This window comes from Phoxinus phoxinus, assembly GCF_949152265.1.
Source record: "Phoxinus phoxinus genome assembly, chromosome: 11".
Classification (NCBI taxonomy): Eukaryota; Metazoa; Chordata; class Actinopteri; order Cypriniformes; family Leuciscidae; genus Phoxinus; species Phoxinus phoxinus.
This window is the reverse complement of record NC_136886.1, coordinates 3,879,611-3,905,643: the sequence shown is the minus strand read 5'-3', so window position 1 is coordinate 3,905,643 and position 26,033 is coordinate 3,879,611. Positions and strand designations below refer to the sequence as shown.

General features: G+C 37.1%; 1 protein-coding gene across 2 annotated transcripts in view; it reads right to left on the bottom strand.

Moving 5' to 3' along the window:
• Positions 1-26,033, bottom strand: part of cacna2d2a (calcium channel, voltage-dependent, alpha 2/delta subunit 2a) — a 206,557-nt gene that overhangs the window by 64,017 nt on the left and 116,507 nt on the right. Inside the window, exons 5-6 of one of the 2 annotated variants that reach the window (XM_079629452.1) lie at positions 17,870-17,914; positions 12,174-12,312 (exon numbers count right to left, since the gene is read on the bottom strand). In XM_079629452.1, coding sequence (XP_079485578.1) covers positions 12,174-12,312; positions 17,870-17,914 — 184 coding nt within the window. The remainder of the gene's footprint in view (positions 1-12,173; positions 12,313-17,869; positions 17,915-26,033) is intronic. The other variant, XM_079629453.1, reaches the window with a different exon arrangement.

Here is a 26,033-nt window from a genome sequence, read left to right as displayed (position 1 = left end):
AGAAACATTTCTGATTATTATCTATGTTGAAAATAGTTTTGTTACTTCACAAATATATGGAAAGCGTTTTTTTCGGTTTTCATTCTTTGATGAATAGAAAGTTCATAAACTACATTTATTATAAAGAAATCTGTTGTATTGTACTAAACGTTACTAATGGCACCAGTTCAAGACAGAAAGATTATATATTACTGTAAAATGATCAAATCTATAACAGCTCAGCTATGGATAAAGCTGTGTTTTTCATCTTGCATTTAAGTGTGTGTATGAGTGTGTCTTTGAGTCAAGGATACAACGACAGACCTCCGTGCACACACTGCTTACACCATTATCAGACACACACAGGGGGGTATGCAGATTCAATCACACTGGAGTGGACAGCAGCTGGGACACACACACACACACACACACACACACAGGGCTGTGGCAGGTTGTCTAAGCAGAATTACGAGGGCTGGGTAGATAAGGAAACAGACGCAAAACAAAGACCTCGGTTGATTTATTTTCCGAGGACACGACGCGCTGGACAATTGATAAAAAGAAAAATATCCTCCGAGGGAGAATTTGTGGGTGGCGGGCTGGGACTATGTGGGGCTCATCTTTCAAAATAAGAGCGTGTGTGTGTGTGTGTGTGTGAATCCTTTAAAAGCCAAACCATCAAGCACAATCCCTCGGACACTTTTAAGAGCACCGGTTGTGCTAAACGCTCGGCCTGTTACAGAGCAAAGCGCCACATGAGGAGCCGCCCGGGTTACGAGGCCGATTTATGGGGTGTGCTGTGAGCCAGAAATCCTTCATACTGAATCCCGTCATGCTTAATATTACTCAGCAAAAGCGCTCTACAGGAGTCTGTGCGCTGGATCAGCGTGTTAACATAGGCATTTTTACCATAAATCTGTTTACACAAAAATCCATGTCAGAACAATTGTACATTTCAATAAATAAATACATCTTAATATAAAATGGACCAATCTGGTTATGATTTCTAATTGGATCAGAGTTCACTTTCATTACGGATTCAGTCAAATTGAATGATTTATTCAGACTGATTTGTGAAGCTGTTTGATTGAATGAAATAATTTAGAGGAGAGAAAAATTATATTCACTATGCAAATGTATTGAATTTACAAAAAAAAAAAAAAAAATCCTTTAAATAATAATTATGTTTTTAACATCAGCTGAACACACTAAACTACACTTTTGTAGTACATTGACAATTAAAAATTATTTAAGAAATAGTTTTACAGGACATTTTTTGTCCACAACAAAAGACATATTGTTGTTTATAAATAATATATATTATAAAAACCTTTATAAAATGTCATCACATGATAATAAAACAAAAATAAGGAAGAGCTTTGAACTATTTCTATTTGAAGATGTTTTCGAAATTGTCAGCTGACTTAACGTTTGTCCAAAACTATGACAACATTATTCATGACTTTATGGAAGAAAAATAGCAAAATAGTGAACTGAACTAAAATGGACATTTTATATGAGCTGGTTTGTAACAGTTAGTGTCAAATCACTCAATCTTACTGTTAATTTCGACAACATGTGTAACAACATTAATGCAGGGAACAAAAGTACAGACACACTTTGACATTCTGTATTTGTTTCTCAAATACATTCAGCGCCCTCACATCTCATCCGCGCATCAAGGCCACAGACAGCGAGACACATCCACTATCAGTGTCAGCAGTCGTGCCAACACCTGTCAGAGCGCTGGAACATATGTCACAACACACACACGGACCTCAGGTGATGGAGCGCAGACACACAACGCACATCTGGAAGAACAATAACACATCAAGCATTCATCCAAACGCATCAATCAGGGAAATCTCTTCCAGTACTCAGTAACTCCAGGAATACTATATGTTATTTATATTATATTATTAATATTTTGAATGAGCTTTTATTTGATTATTTTCAGTTCACATTCTATATTAGTTTATGTTTTCAGTAATTTTGAAATATTTCTATTTACAGTAGATTTAATTTCTTTTTATTTCAGTTTTAGTTCAAGTAATTTTAGCAACTTATTTTCAGTTAAGTTTTTTCCCCGTTAGTTATCAGTTTTTCATCTACTATTTTTATTTTATTTTAGTTTTATTTCAATTAACCAAAAATATTTTGTTAACACTTTACAATAAAGTTGCATTTATTAAAGTGACTATTATGCTATTTTAAAGGTTCCTAATGTTGTTTTGGAGTCTCCTACAATTGTTTTACAGGCATCCAAGGTCAAAAAGCAATGTTTAATACATTTTCTCATGATATACATCACCTCTTTTCTCACGGTGTCTGAAACGGTTCGATATAGGACTCTAAACCCCTCCTTTCCGAGAGCCTGCTCTGCTCTGATTGGTCAGACGGCCCAGTCTGTTGTGATTGGTCTAAGGCTTAAAGCGCATGTCGGAAACCAAACGCCATTCCCACGCTTACGGTAACAGTAAACAGTGACGATGGAGTCGGTTTTACTGTATCAATTCAAACGTGAGTTTTCATCCTATTGAAGTGCATGCAAAGTGGATTTGCTTTGACAGAGCAACAAAAAGATTCTCAACATGTTGACAACACGAACCAAACCCTTCCGGCCTCAGCTACACAGTGTTTGAGGAGACGTTGTTCGCAGGCAGCCAATGAAGACAACAGCCCGGCATATGCAAACTTGCTACAAACCGAAGGTGAGACTGGAATTATTGACGACTCGTTTAAAGCAGTTCAGAATCGCTGCTTCCGTTTGGGAGACAATAACTCCATTTATCTGCACTTTGATCTTTGAAACTTTCCAGGCCTTTTACAATCACACACAGCTAATTACACACTCCCTGAAAGCTAATATCTGAAAAAGCATTCACATTGTTTTAATCATTTTAATCATTAATCATTTCAACGGAAATTATAACATCAAAGCAAGATACTGGTTTGCTAACTAATGCATGTCTCCAGTTCAGTTTTGACCACATACAGAATTCATCCAGCCCAAAAAAATAATAATTTAATCTTTTTTTAAAAAGCTCCCGCAAAAACAACGGGGGGAAAACGGCGGAGGGCGGAATCTCAGAACCGCTGGCGGAAAACGGAAAGGAAAGAAGTCTTTAATTAAAATGATACTGTAACCAATAAACAGCGGAAATATAATTTGTGAATGTGCCGGTGAATGAAGGAAGGCGTTGTCTGCGTTGAGGTTTTTAATTAGTGTGGCGGAGAGCGATAGTGCCCCTTCACTGAGCAGGACGAGCACGCAGAGAGAGGAGGAAGATGGAGGAAAAAACACTTCAAATCCACTGTTTAAACCAGTCCCACTTCTTATTGTAGAGTCACATCTCAAAGGGAGTTCGGTTATATCTCGCTGCCAGCAGAGACAAGCCAGTGAAGTCTTCGGTTGGCACGCACACAGATGCTGTGATTGACATGGGTCAGCTCAGTCTTTATAATGACACGGTCAGGCTGTACAGAAACTGGACGCATGTAAAACACCATTAGAGGCTGTGGTAACACTTCCTACAAAATCTCATAATGCATAATAATAATATTCTCAAAGCACTATTATGTATTTAAAATGTCTTGTAGTACAACGTATGATCAGATGTTTGTTTTTGTAAATCATTTTAACCATTAATATTCATAATTAACCCATATTAATACCAATATTCATGATTTTATATCATATAGCCTTCATGTAACGTGTCACTAATAATATAGTATTATAATAAAAGTCAATAATTGTTTATTTATATTTAAAATTATTAAATTATTAAATTAAACAAAACATTAAATTATACATAATAATACATAAAAATTTATTTTTACTTTTATTTTTGCATGCTCCTAGTCTTAGTTTGCCAAAAATAAAATAAAAATAATAAAAGGTAATGTGTCTGAACTGATAAAACTGATATATGAAATGCAAGTCACTTTGAATAAAAGCCTTTGCCAAATGCATAAATGTTTTGCCATGTCAACCTGCAAGCCTTTATTTGTTTACAGATGCCATCTGAAAGATACAAACCACACCATTACAATCAAACCAACACTGCATCCACTACTGTTCCTGGTTTTCCCTGTCAGTATCCACAGGAGGTGCTAATCCGTTCATTCAGACAAATGAAAGCTGTTTCTCCTCGCCTTTCATGCACACACACAATTAGTCTTTCAATTTCACTTTAATAAGCACTATTTCCAACAGTATCTCCAGCAACAATTGAGGCCTGAACAAGAACTTCCGAGGGTGACAGTTTCTTACAGTGGGGATTAAAATCAAAGACGTTTGCTGGGAATAATAACGAACAAACTTGATCTGTATTAGCATACGTGTCATTCCCTGTCAACTGGGCTAATCTGCTTGAAGTTGAGTTTTCGGTACAATAGTGGTGGACTTACGTTTGGAGGAGTGGACTAACGGACACACGTGTATTCAAGTTTATGCATTTAAAGCATTTCAATTTGGAAAATATTATGCAGTGACTTTAAAGGCATGACCAAGATAAACATGCATATACTCTCACAGAAACAGCTTCAGGTAGACCATCCCCTATAAACTCTGAACCTTTACTGCAAGAAAAACAAACAAACAAATGAGATCTTTCTAATATCTCAGTTATTTCCTTTAGACAACAATGAGTTTAAAAGGAGAAAAAATAGTCTTGAGGAAAAGCCCCCTATCTTATATAATCTTCAGTTCAGATTTATCCGGTTCAGAAGAGGCCTCAACAAGATCCCAAACTGTCCAAAAAGAAGAGATTTCAATATGAATTCAAATATTTCTCATTAAAATCTCCAAAGGATAAATTACCTGAGACTTTATCCACATCTCTTTACTCTTATAGTACGACAACTGTTTCTCTCTCTCCAGGAATTGCAGGAGAAACAGTGGTAACACTTTACAATACATTTGTTGTAGTATTTATTATTATAATTTTTTTTTTTTGCATTAATGTTAGTCAATAAAAATAAAACTCTTCATTGTTAGTTTATGTCCATTAAATAATATTAACAGATACAACTTTTAATTTAAAAGTTGGTATGAAACCGAAGATAGTCTTTTTTCCCCTATTGTGACATATATAAAGCGAAAAGACTTATGAAGGGCGGGGCTTGATTTTTATTAATTGGATGGTTGTGGTTTGCTATTGGTGGATCTCATGTGATTGACAGGTAGCCCCGCCCTCATCATCAGAGAAGAGATGTCCTGCAAGAGGGAGGGGAAGTTATTTTGATTAAAGATTACGAGGCACATGAATTAAAAAAATAATGGTATGCACAGAAAAATTATTTATAATAAATACTGCAATATTCCATTAGAAAATAAGAATGGTCACTTTTGATTTAGTGGTACATTTATAAGGATTAATAAGCGCTTTAGAAGTCATTTTCAGTGTTAGTTTATGTTAACTAGTTGTTAACAAACGGAACCTTATTGTGAAGTGATACCGAAATATATAAGACAAAGTTACTTAATTATAGTCAAGATGTTCATTAAGTCTCCAGAGGTATGAAAGAGCAACATCTGAGGTGTTTCTGTATTCCTCCGTCTAAGCATCGCACCACCCACCTCACTACATTCCTCAATGGCTTTCCTCCAGTGTCCGTTCGGTAATAGGCGTCGATAATTAGACGGAAACTGTGTGGCTGTTTGACCCGTGCTAATTAGAAAGTTTGCAGACTTGGCAGCAGAATTCATCGGTGGGATAATGAATCATAAAACGGTTCATTACAGGCGGGCGAGGAACGTTCTCAATCTCAATAAATGGCCAAGGAGGCCCGGCAGAGCCGGCAAAGCTGGACTCACACACACGCCGCCCCATTTAGTGCCTGAAAAGTGACACACACACACTGAATGGCTGCTATTACCAGAAAGTTCTTGCTTTCTTCTGGTTCTATCTCTCACACGTCTGCTCGGATCAGCTCTAGACAATGCGGGCCAGTTAAAGCTTTACTGATCACAGGAGTTTTGGACATGTGACGTGTCCTCACTCGACCAGGATGGGGATTATGGGAGACTTTCTGACTGGACGTGCCTCGAGGAGGACAACCCTGTAAAGTAAAACACTTAGGTTGTGGTTCTGCTGTGATGTATTAGTGGGGTTTATTGAGGCAAACATCACTCTTTTTATTTCTTATATATATACAATTTCAAGTAAAACTCAAAATGACATATATGAATGATTACTACTATGATTGATGAGTTGAGATGAGATGAGATGTGCTGTAACTTAACTAGTGATTTTATATTCATATTTCAACAGTCAAAATTACAATTTAAATAGGACCATCCAGTACACACTAGCAACTGCTCAGAACACACTAGCAACCATATAGAAACTATCTAATGGCCAGTTGCATAAACTGCTTAGACTAGTCTTACAAGCTAGTCATCTAAAAAATAAAAAATAAATCATGAATTTTCATAACTTTTTTATGTCAGTTACATGATAAATAAGATTGGTCTTATTTAAATGCAAAAATCTTTTTGAAAACGGGTTCCCGAGTGGATAAATCGCGTTAGTCATGCGACTCATATTGACCTGATAGATATCTATACCGGTATTGTGTCTGTTATGTGCTATTCACTGTCACACTGTTGCTAAAGATACGTTCATTTGCACACTCTTAATATCACAGTCCTGCAAAGATGACAGAAAATGTACTCGCATTTGCAACATGAGACAAAACATGAGAGCAGTTGCGTTTTAGACCAAACATATAATAGTGACTGAGTGCGACCTGGTGAATGCGATCAGTGAATGCGGAGATATTTTGCTAAATAAAATGATCCTGTCAGAAGAATAGCATGAGAACTTTATCATGTCTGTACCGTCTGTATAATCTAAGTATTTATGTGGTGTTTTCTGACGTGTGGATGAGAAAAAAAAAAGAAAATGTTTGAAAAGCTAGTGTGGACAGAGAGCATTTTGAAACGAAAACGCCATTTTCAAATGTATCTCTCAATACACTCTCAATACATTTGCACGTTACTTGAAGGAGAGCATTGGTCAAGATGTGGATCATGTTTTATGTAAATACTGATTTTTCTTTAGACTGATTTCAATCCTGCGGTCAACAGTAGTGTTTTCTTTGCTCAGCTGTGGTAAAACTAAGTCTTAGATTGGTTTTATGATATGCACACAGATGCTATATAACTTACGAATATATGTTTCTGGAAAACGCACAATGTTTTAATGGCTGTACGAGCAAAGACAGCAGCACTCTAACTGTAACCTCCAAGAGAAAACCTCAACAATCCCGGACAATCAAGAAGCTTCTCTTTTATGGACTGTACCAGACACTCATGAAGATGGCTAATGTATAAAAACATTTCCTATAATAACTATCTGTCCTTATAAAAACCAGTGTTCATTTTGACAGCAAATTGAATTAGTTTTAGTCGTAGTCTTTTGACTAAAATGCCATTTAGTTTTTAAACATGTAACTTATGTCAACTAAAAAAAAAAGAATCTACATTTTTCATCCCCACTAAGATCTTGTGGACATGTGTTTGTTGAACTGGGACATGGGAATAGGAGTGTTCATGTGTCCTCTTCTTAACTTTGTGTTACCTGTCTTCTTTAACCAGACTTTTAAGGAGGCTCGTAACAAGTGGGGGCTCGTCCGGGATTTTAGTCATCTGAAAACTTTTAGTTTTAGGTTGGGTTTTAGGTTCTTTTTGTAGTTTTAGTTTTAGTCTAGTTGACTAAATCTACAGACCCAGTAAGACCAGAAACATACATTAATAAAGTAAATGGGGACAATTTTGGATTTAACTTTGGTTTTATAAAAGTAATAAGCCCGGTACAGTGATTTTACCACGGTGTAAAGCATGAAAGTCAGCCAGGTAGGGTTTACATTTTTTCTTCTTCAGTTGAATTTACTTTGTGGGACTATCTACAAGCTCCACTCTCTCATTCCCATTTATCTAGATGCGTTTCATCCGTTGAACCCCTAACCCTCCGAGTGTCAGGTCAGGACATCTTCCGTTGCCATGGCAATGTTTAATCCCTGTTCCCAGACTTTTTTTTTTTTTACCAGACTGCTAATACTGCTTTACCTTCTCATCCTCGACTGTCCTTTAAGCCAAATTAGCAGCCTGAGCTGCAGAGAGGTGGAGAGGTTATCACTCATGCCTTTATTGAACTACAATTCCCATGAGCCCACGGTCACGCCACGTTACAGCGGACAGTCAAGACCTCTAAAACCTTATTGATTAAAATGGTCAGTGCATTTCTAATGTAAAGAATTAGTTGCAAAACTTACTGTTATATAAATAAATAATTGATTCTAGATTCCTTAACCCCTTCCCATACCTAAACATAACCATTAAACAACTACCTTACTTACTATCAATGAGCAGTAATGAGGAGTTTATGAGGAAAAACTCCTAGTTAATAGTGAAGTTCACCATTTTATTCATATTATATATTATTATTAGACCAATTTCGAGCCGACGTCACAGTTACGTCACGGCGCTAGCTGGAGGCAAAACGAAGGGAAAACTGGAGGCGGCCAATACAAACCAGCACAGATTCGGCTACATAATAAGGAGCTTAAATTATTATTATTATTATTAAATGTCATCTTGCTGTGTTGTTGGGTGCAAGAATCAACGGAGTTCAGGCTCTAGTTTGAAATTTTATCGCTTAATGTTTTCTAATGCACATCATTAAAATTGCACCGTGATGTCACTCTATACATTGTCGTCTTCTGGACTTCGCGCTATAGGCAGAACTGCGGATCATACCACACAAGTCTTGTGCGTGACCATTCAGCACATAGTTATAGGCATCTAAAGATTTATATGCCCTCAGTTTATCTTTATGCTCAGTTTCTCTATCGGGTAGGTATTGAAGTCAGGCCACTCAACCGGAGGTAGCGTTAACGTTAATCCTGTCAGATCGTCCATCCATGGACTGAGTGTGAGTGTGTACGGGTCAGCCAATCTGGTTCCGTCCGTTAAAATTACCTTTAGCAAATAACAATCGCGGTCCTGGACAGTGAGTGACCTTACACATTAAGATAAAATCAGATTTTCTCCAGTCATTGTTAAAAAAACAAGCTAACAAAACTTGCAAACTAACGTTAGTGAAGCGTCGAAACTAACGACCCCAAAGGGATCGTTCTGCCACCACCTAAGCTCCGCCCACAAAAAAACTCACCATGTTTACTAACTGAAAAGGGGTCTATAGAAAGGACAGAAAACAATGGCAGAAACAAGATATGTCAGGATAAAGTCAGATTCAAATTTGCACATTAAGAATAGAATAGAATAGAATAGAATAGAATGAGGCATTTATATAGCGCTTTCATATGTACTACTGTACACCTAAAGCGCTTTACAATCATATAAGGGTCTCTCCTCAACCACCACCAGTGTGAGCATCCACTGGATGAGCCACAGTACAACAGCTCCAGTGCGCTCACCACACACCAGCTACAGGCGGAGAGAGGAGAGAGAGAATGATAGAGCCAATTCAGTATATGGGGATTATTAGGAGGCCATTATTGGTAAGGGCCAATGGGTGGAATGTGGCCTGGACACCGGGGTTACACCCCTACTCTTTACGAGAAATGCCATGGGATTTTTAATGACCAGAGAGAGTCAGGACCTCGGTTTTACATCTCATCCAAAGGACAGTGCTCTTTGACAGTATAGTGTCCCCATAACTCTACTGGGGTGTTAGGACCCACACAGACCACAGGGTGAGCGCCCCCTACTGGCCTCACTAACACCTCTTCCAGCAGCAACCTGGTTTTCCCAGGAGTCTCCCATCCAGGTACTAACCAGACTCAGCCCTGCTTATCTTCAGTGGGCAACTGGTCTTGAGCTACAGAGTGATATGGCTGCTGGCTAAGGGTCTTCTTTTTGTTTTATATCAGTGTTATTTTAGTATCACTGTTATCTTATTAGTTTTTGTAAATATTCTGATTTATATTTTATTTTTATATTTTCATTTAAATTTTAGTAAAAGTTTTAGTAATTTTGATTTGTCATTTGTGTTTTTGTCTTTTTTTTAAGCTTTTTAAATATATCTAGTTTTAGGTTTTAGTTGATCAAGTTTTAGTTATCTGAGTACTTCAACTTAAACGAAAAGAAAATGACAAAACTAGCCGAAATAAATTTAATAAAAAAAAATATATATATATTCATGACCTGGACTTAATGTGCCAAAAATGAAAGCAAAATGAATAATACAATAAAATAAAAATTTGTTGTAATTTTGGTCATAAAATGCTCTCCCTGAAACGGTTTTCAAATTGGGAACCAAACACTAGCAAATTCCATAAAAAAAAGAAAAAAAAAGAAGTTATTTCAGCTAGTGTAATTGCTTTAGGGTATAAGGAGGATAGGATTTGACGGTGAGACAGGATTTGGCCGGATAAAAACGGTGTTAAAACCGCTAGGCCATGGCTCCAATGTGTTTTACTTCTATTTTATTTCTATTTATTCGTTTTATAGCAAATATTCATCTAGAACACGTTTGATAAATATCCAGTTCACAGTTGCACAACTCCTCCTCAAGTAAGCTGTGTAATTGTTCTTGGTCAAAGAAACATAAATGCTGTGCATCAAAGAGACTCTGAAACCTGCTACACAGAGAGCCTCGTACAGTGACATGTGATGGTTATGTATTACAGCAGAGCAAAAGAAACAACGTCCAAATGTTTGATCACACTCTGCCAGCATTCATCTTCCAGCAATCGTCCATTACCCATAAGCCTATACAACATCCACAGACAGATGAAGGAGTCGCTCAGGACACTCTACAAACATCTGTCCTAGTCAACACACTAACAAATCACTGAGAGGCACAGAAACACTTTCTAAACACCAAAAGAGCAAACATTTGTCTCCTAAAGCTGTACTCTTAACGTAAAAAAATATTATGTGTAGTTTAAAATGGTCTGTCATTAGACAGTTCTGTGAACATTCAGAGTGAATCTTGCTATCATTTTGAAGGACCGCTCAAAGGATTCCCAGGAGATGTTATCAAAGATACAAGACTGTGATTCAGTTCTGATATCCTCCACAGACATCAGACAGACAGATATCACAAACAACGTACAACAACCGCTGGATATTTTCAGATACTTGGCTTAAAACGAGAGAGGAAAATGCTTCAGTAACACTTGAATTCCCACTGTGAAAAAGGTAAAATATGTCCAAATAAATCCTACTAAACAGTACAGTAACACAGCCAGAGATCATAATACACTGTAATAAAAGAAAAAGCACAGTATAAGGAGCCATCTCTACCTGATCTGACCTTTAAAAATCAAGTTATATTAAATCACAGCGTTGACTTGAACGAAACCAGTTCATTTAGATCAGAAGTTCTCAACTGGTGGTTCACGACCCATCGCTCACAGGTTTGTTCTGACAGGGGAGGAAAAAAACAATGCAATGCAAATAATGCAATGCATCTAAGAATGTTTTCATGCATCGTGAGAAAAAAGACGGTGTCAAACGGTGTGTGTCTAATCAAACTCTATTTGGGTGCAATTTCATCTGTCTCAACATGCCATCATCCTCTAAAACCAGTTGTATGTAAAATGTGATCTAGAATAATAGAAGATGCAAGTTCCCATTTACTTATTAATTTAGCAAATTGTTGAGCCAATGCAGTTTAATATTGTTGATTTGATGGATGTTTTTAAGTTTACTTTTGAAGGATGAACCATTTTGGGACAATGTTCAGCCACAATAGAAAATTAGGGCTTTGAAGCAAAACTAGCTGAGAACCACTGATCTAGATGTTACTGTATGGAGAACATGACAGAACTTTTGTTAATACACCGACCGCTGTAAGAATTTTTACATTTTTTGAAATACTGTTCATTAAGGATACATTTATTAGATTAAAAAAAGGAGTAAAAAACAGTAAACATTGTGAAATATAAAGTCTTCAGTGTCACATGATCCTTCAGAAATCATTCTAATATGCTGATTTGCTGCTCAAGAAACAATGTTGAAAACAGTTGTGCTGCTTTATATATGTGTGGAAACGGTTTTACATTTTCAAAGAAAGTTCAAAGGAACAGCGTTTATTTTTTTGTATCAAGCTTAATTGAATGCGTCCTTGCTGAATAAAAGTATTTATTCCTTACAAAACATCTTCCTGACCTCAAACTTTTGAATGCTAGTGTACTGTATGTTTGTTGACCGCACTCACAGCCTTTGTAGATGTCAGTAGGAATCTGTACAGCCGTATACGAGTAGTTGACTTTATTCTTGAAGTTGAGGTCCTCCACAAACTCCAAAGAGAGAGAGTTCGGGTTTTCCAAGAGGTTTTCTCCATCATCATCATCCGGCTGCAACGAGAAGAGCCAGAGACACATCAGCGCACTCTCTCACACACACACACACACAAGCCGAATGCATTGATTGACACACAGCAAACATTTGAGCAGAAAATCATTTAGACACACACACACACACACACACACACACACACACACACACACACACACACACACGCATTCATGATTAATTAGACAAACACTAATTACACAGACATGACAGGGGTAATCCTGCCTCCACAACTCAAAGGTGGAGCTCTTTGGAGGAAAAGCCGTAATACATCGCCAGTCTATTCATCCACGACACAATACAACAGCAGGTATCAAAGTGTTCGTAAATTGCAGAAAATCAATTAGCGTCGGTGATGGCTATCGCATTCGCATTGAAGTCCTTCAGGCGATTAACCCTGTCAATAAATCACCACAATGATTGTCCAATGACGGCTGCTCTAGCCTCTACTTGAGCCGCCGCACAGGCTGATAATTAGCATTTTAATGCATCTTGAGTCAAAAATTCACCACGGAAAAAGTCTGCCTTTGAAAGAACTTCAGTGACTGAAAGTATCAAGGCAGCATAAATGGTATAATCACTGGATTTTAATGGTGTGTATTCATAAAATACCTCATTCTGAATGTATGCTGAGCATAATCATTAAGTCTATCCGTACACTGCATGCTAATTGCATTCACGTAGTGGAATGGCCTTCTTCCATAAAATTTCTGCAGTATGTATACTTACATTTATGCATTTGGGAGACGCTTTTATCCAAAGCAACTTACATTGCATTTCAAGGTACACATTTCACATTCTCACCAGTTCTTGCTTTCCCTGGGAATCAAACCCATGACCTTGCCGACGCTCTACTGTTTGAGCTACAGGAAAGATACAGGAAAGATCTAAGGATACATCCAGTATCCCACAATGCAATGCACTCAACGTTACCTTACATTTCCAGTGTGACAAACAAACAAACCTAAAATAGTAATCATCATGCATATCCCTTTCATTATATAAAACACAAGACTGGATTAAATGCTAAATAATCTACAGTCTAACCTTTTCTGCAATAATTGTCATTATTCAGTCATTTCCCACTCACTGTGGTTCATTAATTTTTTCTCTTTTTGTTTATTCTTACATCTCACAATCAAACCCTCGCCTTCATGGCAAGGTGAAGTACGTACGGTGTACAGTAATAAAGAGGCAGGGGTTAATTGGGGTTGACGTAGTAAACACAGTTTGTTTTTTTTGTTTTCCTCAAAATTAAATTCAAGCCTCCTGCCAAGTGAGGACTGATTTATGGCCTGCCTTTAATTGTCTATTAAAATGCAATTATAAACTGTTGTCGGGCCGAACAGGGAGACGGTGGTTTTCTGATACCCCTCAATAAGACATGAACACGCAGGTACACACATATGATACAAATAACCTCTTGGAAATGGCATTCCTTTCAGTTTTGGTGGTAAATCATTTAAGATGATGACACAGCGCACTGAATTTACTCATGACTAGTTCACATCTGACTCCAGTTACTGTTTTGGCTGCAGTTTCATATATGATTCAGAGCGTTAATAATCTGAAAATCTTTAGTAGGTCAGGATTAAAGTTGAAACCGGGAACTAGATCAGCTAACCTGAACTAACAGGATTAACCACAGGGCCAGATTTACTAACAGCTTGCGCCAGTGCAAACCCTTTTTTTTGGCATTAAAAAACTACTGTCAGAATTTAATAAAGACACGCAGTAAAAAACTAACACTAAAAAGGTATGGACAAGGTTATTTTTTGCAGCTGACCTTATTGGATATGCATTTGTAGGAGTTTCCCTTTCAGACGAAACAAGGAGAGGAGAGTATTTAAATGAATCACGACTAAGATTTGCGCTCGTCAATTTACTGTATTTGCGTCATTATTTAACGTGTCTTAAAGCATGCACTCTAAAAAATGCTGGGTTGTTTTAACCCAATTTTGGGTTAAATATGGACAAACCCAAACGTTGGATCAAAAATGCAATTTAAAAATTTTACCCAATGGCTGGGTTTGTCCATATTTGACCCAAAATGGGTTAAAACAACCCAGCATTTTTTAGAGTGTGTCTTAAACCAGATGCTAATTTGCCCTGTTTAGTAAATCGTGCCCTTAGTTTTTAAATAACTTTTGCCACTCGGATCAAATAACGAGTCAAGATGATAAAATGGCTGATATTACTATAATGGTGCGGTTCTTTTGTCGCACTGGAAATAGAAGGTCAAGTCGAGGACATTGCATTGTGGGATACAGTATTCAGTGTACAGTGTGCTCTGGTTGTGCACTGCATATTTTGGCAAATATACAAGGTCATGTTGTTTTTCCAAGCATAGACAACATTTTCATACTGCATTCAAAGTACATACTGTTTACTGCAGAAATAGCCAGAGTTGAAAGCTAGTATGCTCTTCTGAATAAAGCCAACGTGAAAATGACATTTGCAAAGCATTTTACCTCAGTAAGGTGACATTTCTGGGTGCAACAGCATATTGAACAGAAAATAATAATAATAATGTTGAGAGGGACCCATACGGCCACGGTTACACCACCAAAATAGAAAAGCTGCTTCAGACGTGGAGGAATTTGCAATGCCTTAATATGAAAACAAACATTGAATTTCTTTAAAACAACATTTATAAAAAAGTCCATTTTGATTTGATGCATAAAATCACTTGAAACTCCTGCTGTCTGCTTGTTAAACTGAGAGATTAAACTGAAGCAATGCTATAAATGACCGCATCACCCTGATAACAAACATGTGTGTGTTTTTCAAGGCAACATCACCGGCACACACAATTACACCCCATTTTCTGCTCGTTTAGACACGTTTCAGGCACTGATTTGGAAACGTCGTCTTTGAGGATCTCAGCTCGATGTCCTTTATTTGTTTATTCTTCCACCTGACTATCCTTCACTCGAGTGTTTTTACCGTCAGTCGAGCCCAGTCATAATTACCCAAGACGGCTTCTAATTAGGAGCTTAAAATCCACACAGGACGCACTGATTGGTTCATTCGCCCCGTCCATAGACCACCTGTTTAACCCCATTCATTACCTCATTTGTTAATTTTATCACCCTGTTTTGAAGGTTTAATTAAAGGTTGAGAGAGACAAAAATGACATTTTGAGGACTCTCTCAATCACACCTTAACACTTTTGCCTTTTAAGAGTGTGCGTGTGTGTTTGTATGTTTGTGATAGTCCAAATTTAGCAACATAAACTTTAAAATTATGTTTATAAACAGACAACATCCTCCTTTGATTTTCTAAACCCTGCTTAAAGAGCAGATTTTCTTACTATTTAAAGATGACACATTATGCCCTTTTACAAAGTCTTGATTTTGTTTATAGGCTCCAGAATAGCTTGAATGTTCAAGAAACACATAATTTTTCAAATTTTTCACTTTATTGCAGCACCTCTTTTCCCAGTCTGCCAGTAACACTCTGGGGTGCGTTTCCCAAAAGTATCGTTATCGTTAGCCGATGACGGTCACAAGTTCCGTCATATCAGCGACATTCAACGAGTCTGTGTTTCCCGAAACCATAGTTCAACGAACATTTGAAAACAGCATTGCAAAATGTTGTGGTTGGAACGACAGCTCTCGATCTGTGGTTAGAAGCGTAGTTTCTTGTTTGCATGGACTTAAATCATTACATTAAGCAAAATAAGCAAGCTGGCATTCAGTACAACCTATATATTTAATTTCTAATACAAATAAATGTCCTTTTAGTCTGTCAAGAGATTTAAAGCACCGTTTTTGAAGAGTGTGCATGTGCTCTAGTACGCAAGAACAACCCAATCATTGAATCTGGAAATAAAGAAAAATAACTGAGAAAAATTAGAAATAATCCTCAGATGACATGTCCGTAATACTATTTTATTTGTAGTTTGTTGGCATTCAACAATGATTTCAGTGTGTGTATGAGTACTTTTTGAACGTTTACAGCACATTTGAACAATACCGTGATAAAATTGATACTGTAACCGTGATCATTTTGGCCTCTATAATCGGTTATAAGACATTTAAGGATGTACAATGTGTTCACTGTCCTAATGTCATATTTCAGTTTGAATACCGATAGTTCTATTTTAAAAGTTGCAACACAAAAAACAAGATACAAAACATCTATCCTGTGTCCTCAAGCATGTATGGCATCTGTGAGCCTCAAACTCCTCTGTTATTTGTACATCAGAGGACTTGGCAACTGACAGCCAGCAGATGTTGGTGTTTGAATGTAAATAACTTAGTGCTTTTGGACCAATGGCGACATAATTTATTAAAAATGAAGCCACTGAAGCATCTGGATTATGATCATGTACTATGAGATTCTAATTTTACTATTTATTTTCTGTAGTTTTGAGTACTTTTAGATTTGCAACAAGGATTTGCAAATGTTTTCTAAAGTTCTACAGTACCCTTAATTGCATTGATATAGTAGAAGCTGTCTATACATTGATCATTGTTTCTGGAGATATGCAGGTGTGTGTCTGCAGTTGAGCGTATGAAGGAATCAAGCTCCTCGCACTTTCTGACCCCACGTTTCTCGGGCCGGTAGGGAGCGAGGTAGGGGTCACGAGTGTCTCAGGTGGGTCGCCATCCCCTTGGCCCCTTTAACGATGAGCGATGTCCTCCAATTAGAGACGTTGACAGCCCCTAAAGTGCTGAATCATTAATCACACGCCTGCCGCTTCTACCGCACAAAATCACACTCTGATTTATGACTTCTTGGGCTCTCTCTCTCTCTCTCTCTCTCTCTCATTGAGCCTCCATTCCTCCTCTACTCATCCGGCTTGATATAACGGTGTCCTTCTCCACAGTGTGAAATCAATCAGCCGCAGAAGAGAGTCGCCGTGACCTTTCACTTATTCAATGAAAGGTTGTTACGGAGTATATGATACATAAAAATACGGTGACGTGTATATTTGTGTCCCAGAGAAGAATTTAGTTGCTCTATTATAACTTACATTATCTTATATTAAAGCATTCAGTTTTAAGTATCAACATCGTCTCACATGTTTCTCCAGAAAATCATTGATGTGTCTGTACCAATTTCAAGCTTTGTAAGACAATAACTCGAATGTACGGAACCAGACAAGGACATTGTCAAATATGAAATAAAAATATATAAAGATAAATATTTATTACTGGCAAAAAAACTGTAGTTTTTATATTATGATTAGTAACAATACAACGTATAACAATACATAAATATTACCAAAATATTATATTATAAAAATAAATGTTAATCAAAATAGAACATACATAACTTTTGAAATAATAATAAATCAACTAGACTGAATATATATACACACTGTATATGTGTATATACTGTATATAAAAAAATTTGTTGCCTAACCCGAATTTAGTCTTATGCGATGACACACTTTAAGGTTTTTTTTTTGAAGAAAAACACTAATAATACCTATTATTATCAAAACCTCAAAAAGCTATTTAATAAAAAAAACAGACATGAAGTGACTCGTGACGAGCAAACACGACAATACAAAAACACGAAACAAATAAAATAAAAAAAATCACTTACAACATCCGAGTCGGCTTTGGAGTCGTAGTACTGGATGTCATTTTCCTAAAATAAAACAAAGCAAAAATCAAGTAAACATTTTTTTTTCTTTGTCAAAATTACTGCTTTGAGGAGCATTAAAAAACCTTCCAGTCTTGCCATTTTGATTCACCTGCTTTCCGTATTATTGTTTCTGTGCGAGACCAAAAAAAGTGATCTTATCAGCTGTTATTTCCTAAGAAGATAAAGCAATAATGAAATGACATCCCTGTCCTGAGGGTGCTGTCATGAGACGGTGATTGTCATTTGTTCTGAAGCTGTGTGTTAGGGTTTTGTATTTGCTGTGGCATGCTTGTCTTTTTTTGTTTGCTGAATTAGGGATTTGCTGCTGACATCTGCTCATGAAGCATAAAGACTGTACCTTTTATTAAATAAATAACTCTGAATCTTGACACATAAGATGAAACCTTAAAATTTCACCTGCCATTAGTTTTGACCCTCACTCACGCACTCACTCACTCACTCACTCACTCACTCGCTCGCTCACTCACTCGCTCGCTCGCTCACTCCCTCAAGCTAAAATAGACCAAAGGATGTTTTTGGTCCCTCTCTCTCTCACTCACTCACTCACTCACTCACTCACTCACTCACTCACTCCCTCTCTCTCACACTCACTCACTCCCTCTCTCTCACACTCACTCACTCCCTCTCTCTCACACTCACTCACTCCCTCACTCTCACACTCACTCACTCTCACACTCACTCACACTCACTCACTCTCACACTCACTCACACACCCTCTCACTCACTCACTCACTCACTCACTCACTCTCACACTCACTCACACTCACTCACTCACTCTCACACTCACTCACACACCCTCTCACTCACTCACTCACTCACTCTCACACTCACTCACACTCACTCACTCTCACACTCACTCACACACCCTCTCACTCACTCACTCACTCACTCACTCACTCACTCACTCACTCACTCACTCACTCACTCACTCTCACACTCACTCACTCACTCACTCACCCTCTCACTCACTCACTCTCACACTCACTCACTCACTCACCCTTAGTAGATCAGACACCTGAATGAAAGTTTTTATGCCACTTACTGTATATTTCACATTAAATACTAACATAAGTATAAAGTGGTGTGCTAGAATTTCTTCCAAAATATGAGAAACATCCATGACGGAACAAGCTAAAATAGACCAAAGGATGTTCCCTAGAAAAATCACGGACATAATTTGACATATTTTAGAGTACAAAACCAACAGAATGTTGAGTAAATGCGAGTGATGTGTGTGTGTGTGTGTGCGTGTGTGTGGCTGTGATCTGAATGGATAAGCATTAGCGTGCTGTAGTCTCTCAGTAGACGTGATGTGCTAGGACTGTATCAACTGGTTTAGAGCAGCATATTCCTCTGTCCTGATGCCAGCGCTCACACACACGCACACGCTCACACACACACACACACACACACACACACACACACACACACACACACACACACACACACACACACACACACACACACACACACACACACACACACACACACACACACACACAGAGCCCCTGCGGTCTGATGTCTCACGGGGGTCGTGTCTGATCTCCTCCCTCTCTCCTCCTCTGGTTTATACCTCATTCACACAGGGGACGCCATATCAAGGGGAAAACTGCTCGGATTTCACGGCTTTTTTCTGGAGCATGCAGAATGCAGAATTTCTATATGCTTGGAATACACAAAATAATATTGTGCATGTTATATATCTTATATATTTATCAGAATATAATCATTGATTTTTATCAGCTCCAGTATAACCTGAGTGTTGAAGAAAAAAACAACAATGCAATTTGAAATTCTCAGAAATTTGCTGGTCAAAAACCTTGCATGTAACTCTCTTTGAGCTTGATTTTGGTAAAATGTTAATAATATAATGACACATGCAAGTGTCTGACCATTTATAAATCCACAATATCAACTCTGAAAGCGCAATGTTTAATTATTTAAAAAAAAATCCATTTCATGAAAAGTAGCATTTTTGGAGATATGATGTATATTAGATTATATTAGATGTAATATGTATGGACAGTATATTAATACTTTTTGAAAACTGCTCACCTAGCCAAATGACATTTTGTTCTACTGTATATATGTGACTGGAATGACAATAACCTTTAATCTAAATCCAATCTAACATACTGCATAATGCATAATATGTTTTTTAATATATGAAAAATGTATGCTAAATGTTTTAAATAGTAGTATATAATTGTTAATACAATAACTATGCTTGTTAAATAGTTCAGCGACTTAAGTTATTGTCTCAGAAATAAATATGGTAATTTTACATAAATTACATCAATGTTTTTTTTTAATTATCATATTATGTGTTAATGCACTTAAATGTGTCAATAAAGGGGTGTTAAAAGTTGCATGAATTTGTAAACATCACTGAAAATATAGAAAAGAGAAAATCCAAGGCACTCTTCTTCAAAACGATTTAAAAAGCCTTTATTTTACTGGCTATATCATAGTAGAACATTTATAAGACAAAACCAAAATTGGGGTTGCTTTTCCCCATTGTCTTATACATTTTCTACTATGATATAGCCAGTAAAATAAAGGCTTTTTAAATAGTTTTGAAGAAGAGTGCCTTGGATTTTCTCTTTTCTACATTTATTTGAATCCCCGACCCCAAAGAACAGCTTCAAACTCCCCGAGCACCCTGGACACTTATTTACAGTCTCACTGAAAATGTAGTTGTTCATGTAGGTTATCAAGGTATTCATAAAGTCAAACATGACTAGTATGCACTGCAGAGTATGTTAGTATGCAATTCTCTCTCTCTTGTTCTTTATCTCCATGCCAGTTCTATTCCCGTCTCTCTCCACAGTGCCAATCCAAACAAACCAGACGCCAACACCACGGTGACAACAGCGTCTGAGCTGGTCACAAGACAGCGGTCGAAAGCGCTGACAAATCTACACAACCCAGCAACACACACACACACTCTCTCACAGCAGCGTTCTCCCGGGACACTGTCGGGAGCGGGAGATCAACAGATAGAGACAGAAATAGAGCGAGAGAAAGTTCCATTCCTTGAAATCAAAAAGTCAGTCAATCGTGAGCGATGACCTCCCGCCCTCTGGAAATCTCTCTTCTGGCCCTCTGGGTCTAAAGCTTCCTTCCACAAGAATCCCAAATGCACAACACACTCATCGTCAACGTCATCCCATAAAAAAAGGGGCCATGTCTTTTTAAAAGAGGTGATATGAAGATTAGACGCATATATATGTATATAATGTTAAACAATTATATACATTTAGTTAGATCCAGACTGGAGAAAAATAAATTCATTTTATATAAACTGCATAACTCCATTATGACAGGCCAAAAATCTGCATGAAAATAAGACAATTTTCAAAATACACACAAAAAAAAAGGTACTGAATATATGCTGACATATTTAGACTAATGTCTATAACAACACAATGTTGAGTTTATTATTCAAACATGTTAATAAGCCACACATTTTGTAGGATGTGCAAAGGTCACACGCTCTCTGAGGGCTTTAAAGGAGGGATACAGACGACAGAGAAAGAGAAGGACGAGGAGGGAGAGGAAAAGACAAAGAGCCGGAGCTGAAGCGAGAGAAGAGGAGCGAGCGATGGAGAAGAGAGGAGAGGATGGGCAGCAGAGGACTATTAATAGAAGTTCTCTGCAAAGACAATCCCTCTGGCGGAGTGTGGGCGTCTCTAGTGAGCCAGTGGGCTGTGTGTGTGTGTGTGTGTGTGTGTGTGTGTGTGTGTGTGTGTGTGTGTGTGTGCGTGCGTGCGTGCGTGCGTGTGTGTGTGTGTGTGTGTGTACTGCAAACATTTGAACTGTGATCTTACAGTATCAGCTCAGCACAAGATGTCCACCTTCACACACCTGTGCTCAACACACCTGTCATAGACACCAAACACTAAGAAATTGTTTGCTTTTGTTCCCTCACCCAACCCAGTATTATATAACATTATACACTCTAAAAAATGCTGGGTTGTTTTAACCCAATTTTGGGTCAAATATGGACAAACCCAGCCATTGGGTTAAATTTGTAAATAGCATTTTTGATCCAACGTTTGGGTTTGGCCATATTTGACCCAAAATTGGGTTAAAACAACCCAGCATTTTTTAGAGTGTATATATATATATATATAAATATTGGTATTTTTGACAACATTTGCACTTAGTTGCACTTACCGGTAGTTTTTATTATTTCAGATGCCTTTTTAAAACACTATAACTGAGAAATGAATGTATAATATATATACAGACCTGAGATAAACAGACCAGTCATGGCTTTAAAGCTAAAATTAAAAAATCCCCCTCAATATCCATCCTGAAATCATTCCTCATGTGGGACTTGATTCTAAATTAGATTCAATTTCCAAATGTACTGTAAGTGTGAAAAATGAGTCAGCAGAATATGAATGAGGAATCAGTGATATTTGTGCGTACAGTATGTTTTCCCGGGACACATGAGTCCACGAGTCCCTCCGGCTCCAGGACACATCTGCTATGACAGGTCTGTTTCTCATCTGCACTCGGTTTCAACTCTTAGCTTTAGAATAAACACACATTCATAGAGCTGGCTTTTTACATTTAGTTCTGGCATCTTATAGGAAATATATAATCATTTAGTATATTAAACAAAGGACTATGGATTATGCTAGTTTAGAAAATAACTAAGCAATTCCAATGAGTTATGGCCTACAAAAAGTGCCTCCATTTGACTAATTTAAATAAATGGCACAAAATGAAATTGTGACACAAATAATTGTGTTGCATCAACTCATTTTAATTAACTGAACATGCAGCAAATGCATTTTTTAGTTCCTGCCAAAGTGCAAGTCCAAAATAAGTATATTATTAGTCCAACCATAATTAGTAGAATGACAACAGTCAATAAAACCATTGTTAAATCTCAACATCATCCGTTCAGTCAGTGACTCCAGCCGGGCTACTGGCGGTCAGCTTCTCTGCTGTTGCTATAGAAACAGGCATCTTTGTTCTACAGCCATGATAATGTTGATTTGTCCTTTGAGGAAGCACTCGCTCTCATTTCACTGTGTTTCACCTTCTTGTCATGTTACTCTCTCTGATTCGACAGGTGGGTCATACCGATGTAAAGATCCGCCCTCGTGTTGTTCCGGTCAGGAACACAACTTTCTTTTGTTAAAGGTGAAGAGCAGCAGAATACCTGTGTCACACGTTTGAAAACGTTTGTTCTTAGAAAAAGCAGCTTGGACTTTACATTTGCCAGAAGAAAGAAAATCATCCAGGTTATGAAAACACATCGGGGTGAGCAAACAATGACACAATTTACTTTCAGAAACTGGTTAAAGTTATTTTTCTACCAGCAGGGGGAGATATATTAAGTCAGGAAACACTTATGTTCAGAATAGCATACTATCATACAACTCACACTAATTCTCCTTACTACATTTGCTTATTTCAAATCCAGACTCAAAACGCTAAATCTGTTTAGCTGTGTATCTAATGAAAGAACACTGTGCCACTGTTCGTCCGACTGTATTTTATTTCCTTTTCATCCTAAACTGTTCTTATTTCTTTTGATTATTTTATTTACTTCTATGTAAAGCACTTTGAATGACCATTGTGTATGAGATGTGCTATATAAATAAACTTGCCTTGCCTAGTATTTGCAGTAACACTCTATCCCATGATGCAATGCCCATGACTACATATTTTTTCAGGAACAGTCATTATTTTATCAGAGCAGGGTTACTATCGTAAAACTAGAACTATTAAAAACATTTCTGTTACTTGCAATAAAGCTGAATATTAGTTAGATTAGTTAAATTAGAAATGTTGTAAAATTATTAACTGGAAATGAAATAAAATGTTATTAAACCTAAATAGCAATATTTCTTTTAAGAAAAAACTAATAAAATGACAAAAGCACATTAGACTAAAATTAACATGAAAACTAAAAATATATAAATAAAACCCATCCATTAAACCCACCCAAGTTAGTGCACACACATTAGTAGTGAACACACACACACACACACACACACACACACACACAGTTTTTTTTTAAAACATAGTAGTCAGTATGCAGTATATACTACGTAGTGCCATAAATTAGTATGCTAGTTCTCCAATGCAAACATTGCCACACACAAATGATTTGGCACCAGCAAAAAAAATAAAAATAATTACAAGCTGCTATATTTATCAATTAATACCTACTCAGTATCAATTAATACACATCGACTCAAATGAACACATCTTTCAAACGCTCTTTTGAATGTGGCTCATTTCATCATCTCCATCCACATACATTCACACAAGCCTTTCATGACGCTCTCAGACACTTTGACATTTAAATTACAAATGATCTCTGTGTTATCCATGGAGACAGCTTAGAACGGAGCCGTATCTCCTCCAGACACACACTAATTAGTTTATAATTACAGTACACACACACACACACACATACAGACAGACGCTGTACACCATGATCTGATCTTAAAAGTACACATAGCACAGTGGGCAACCCATTTATTTATGGATTCTGATGGATTTCCGAGTGAAGCGGGATATTCACAGAACAAGAAAATGGGCGGGATTTGAATTTGTCTATCACAAATTTATAAAAAATGTTAATTCATATATTAGGGCTGTCAAAAGATTAATCATGATTAATCACATCCAAAACAAAAGTTTGTGTTTACATAATATATGTGTGTATACTGTGTAGAATTATTATGTATAAATACACACAAATTCATGTATATAATAAGGAATAATTGCATTTATATACTGTATATACATTTATATAATTTATATTATATATACATATTTTATATATAAATATAACCAATTTTTCTTAAATATATACTGTACATGAGTGTGTGTTTTTATATATATATAAATAATTATACACAGTACACACACATATTTTATGTAAACACAAACTTTTATTTTGGATGCGATTAATCGCGATTAATCTTTTGACAGCCCTAATATATATATATATATATATATATATATATATATATATATATATATATATATATGATTGGAATAACATGCATGATTTGGGTCGCGTTTCTGTAGTTCGAATGAGACATAAGAAAACTACAAATTTTACTTGCTTTACGTCAAGCGTTGCAATAGTCATTATTTTGTTTTTCTTCGTTTCTGATGTCGCAATACATCATACTTTCATAAAATCATGCAACATACTCTACCTTGCCTGTGGACATCGTTCATTTCAAAGCCGGCGCTGGATAAACAGCGAGCGTGCGTGTGACGGTAGCTGCGGTAGGCTAAATTATTCACGACAGCGGTAATGGACACTTCCACTTCCAACCTGTAGGGCGACCGAAGAGGAAAAGTTCCTTGCTGTTGCTTTAATACATCAGCAGGAAGGACATTAGAATCTGGTGAAGTATTAGTAAAACCATCTTTTTTCCTTAAAGTAACCTATGGATCATCCATGATACGGCCAAACTCATTTGTTAAGAAAATAAATAGGATCAATTTTAATTTGGCATTAAACATGAGAAAGGCAGAAAGACAGTGTGGATGAGAGGGTCTGGCTCCTTGTTAGAATATGACCCCAATCCCAGGGCTTTTAAACCGTTACTGAGTGTTTGAGCCGCGTGCAGATGTTCATTTTATGATCTATCTATTAGGGGTGGTTAATCTGTCTGATTTCCCGATTCGATTCGATTACGATTATTGAAGTCCCGATTCGATTACAGTCGATTTTCGATTATTAACGATTCTCGATTATTGATTTTCCATTTCACAACAGTAAATTCACTACAGTAAAAATCACAACAATAACAAATTATAACAAACTTCAACATATTCTGAATCTCTATTAACATAAAATACGGATGTCCACGCATCACATGTTACAGCTATCCTACCCGCTTTCTTCAGTGATTCCATGACTTCGGTTTTGGTCTTATTGTAGAGAGTGGGGATCGCTGTGTCTGTAAAATATCTCCGAGATGGGACGTTGTATCTCGGCTCCAAAGTGTGCAACATAGCGCGAAAGCCCTGGTTCTCAACGACTGGATGCAAATCCTTGGCAATAAAAGTTGCGATTGATTGTGTAATGCGCTTTGCCCTTTCCGAGCCG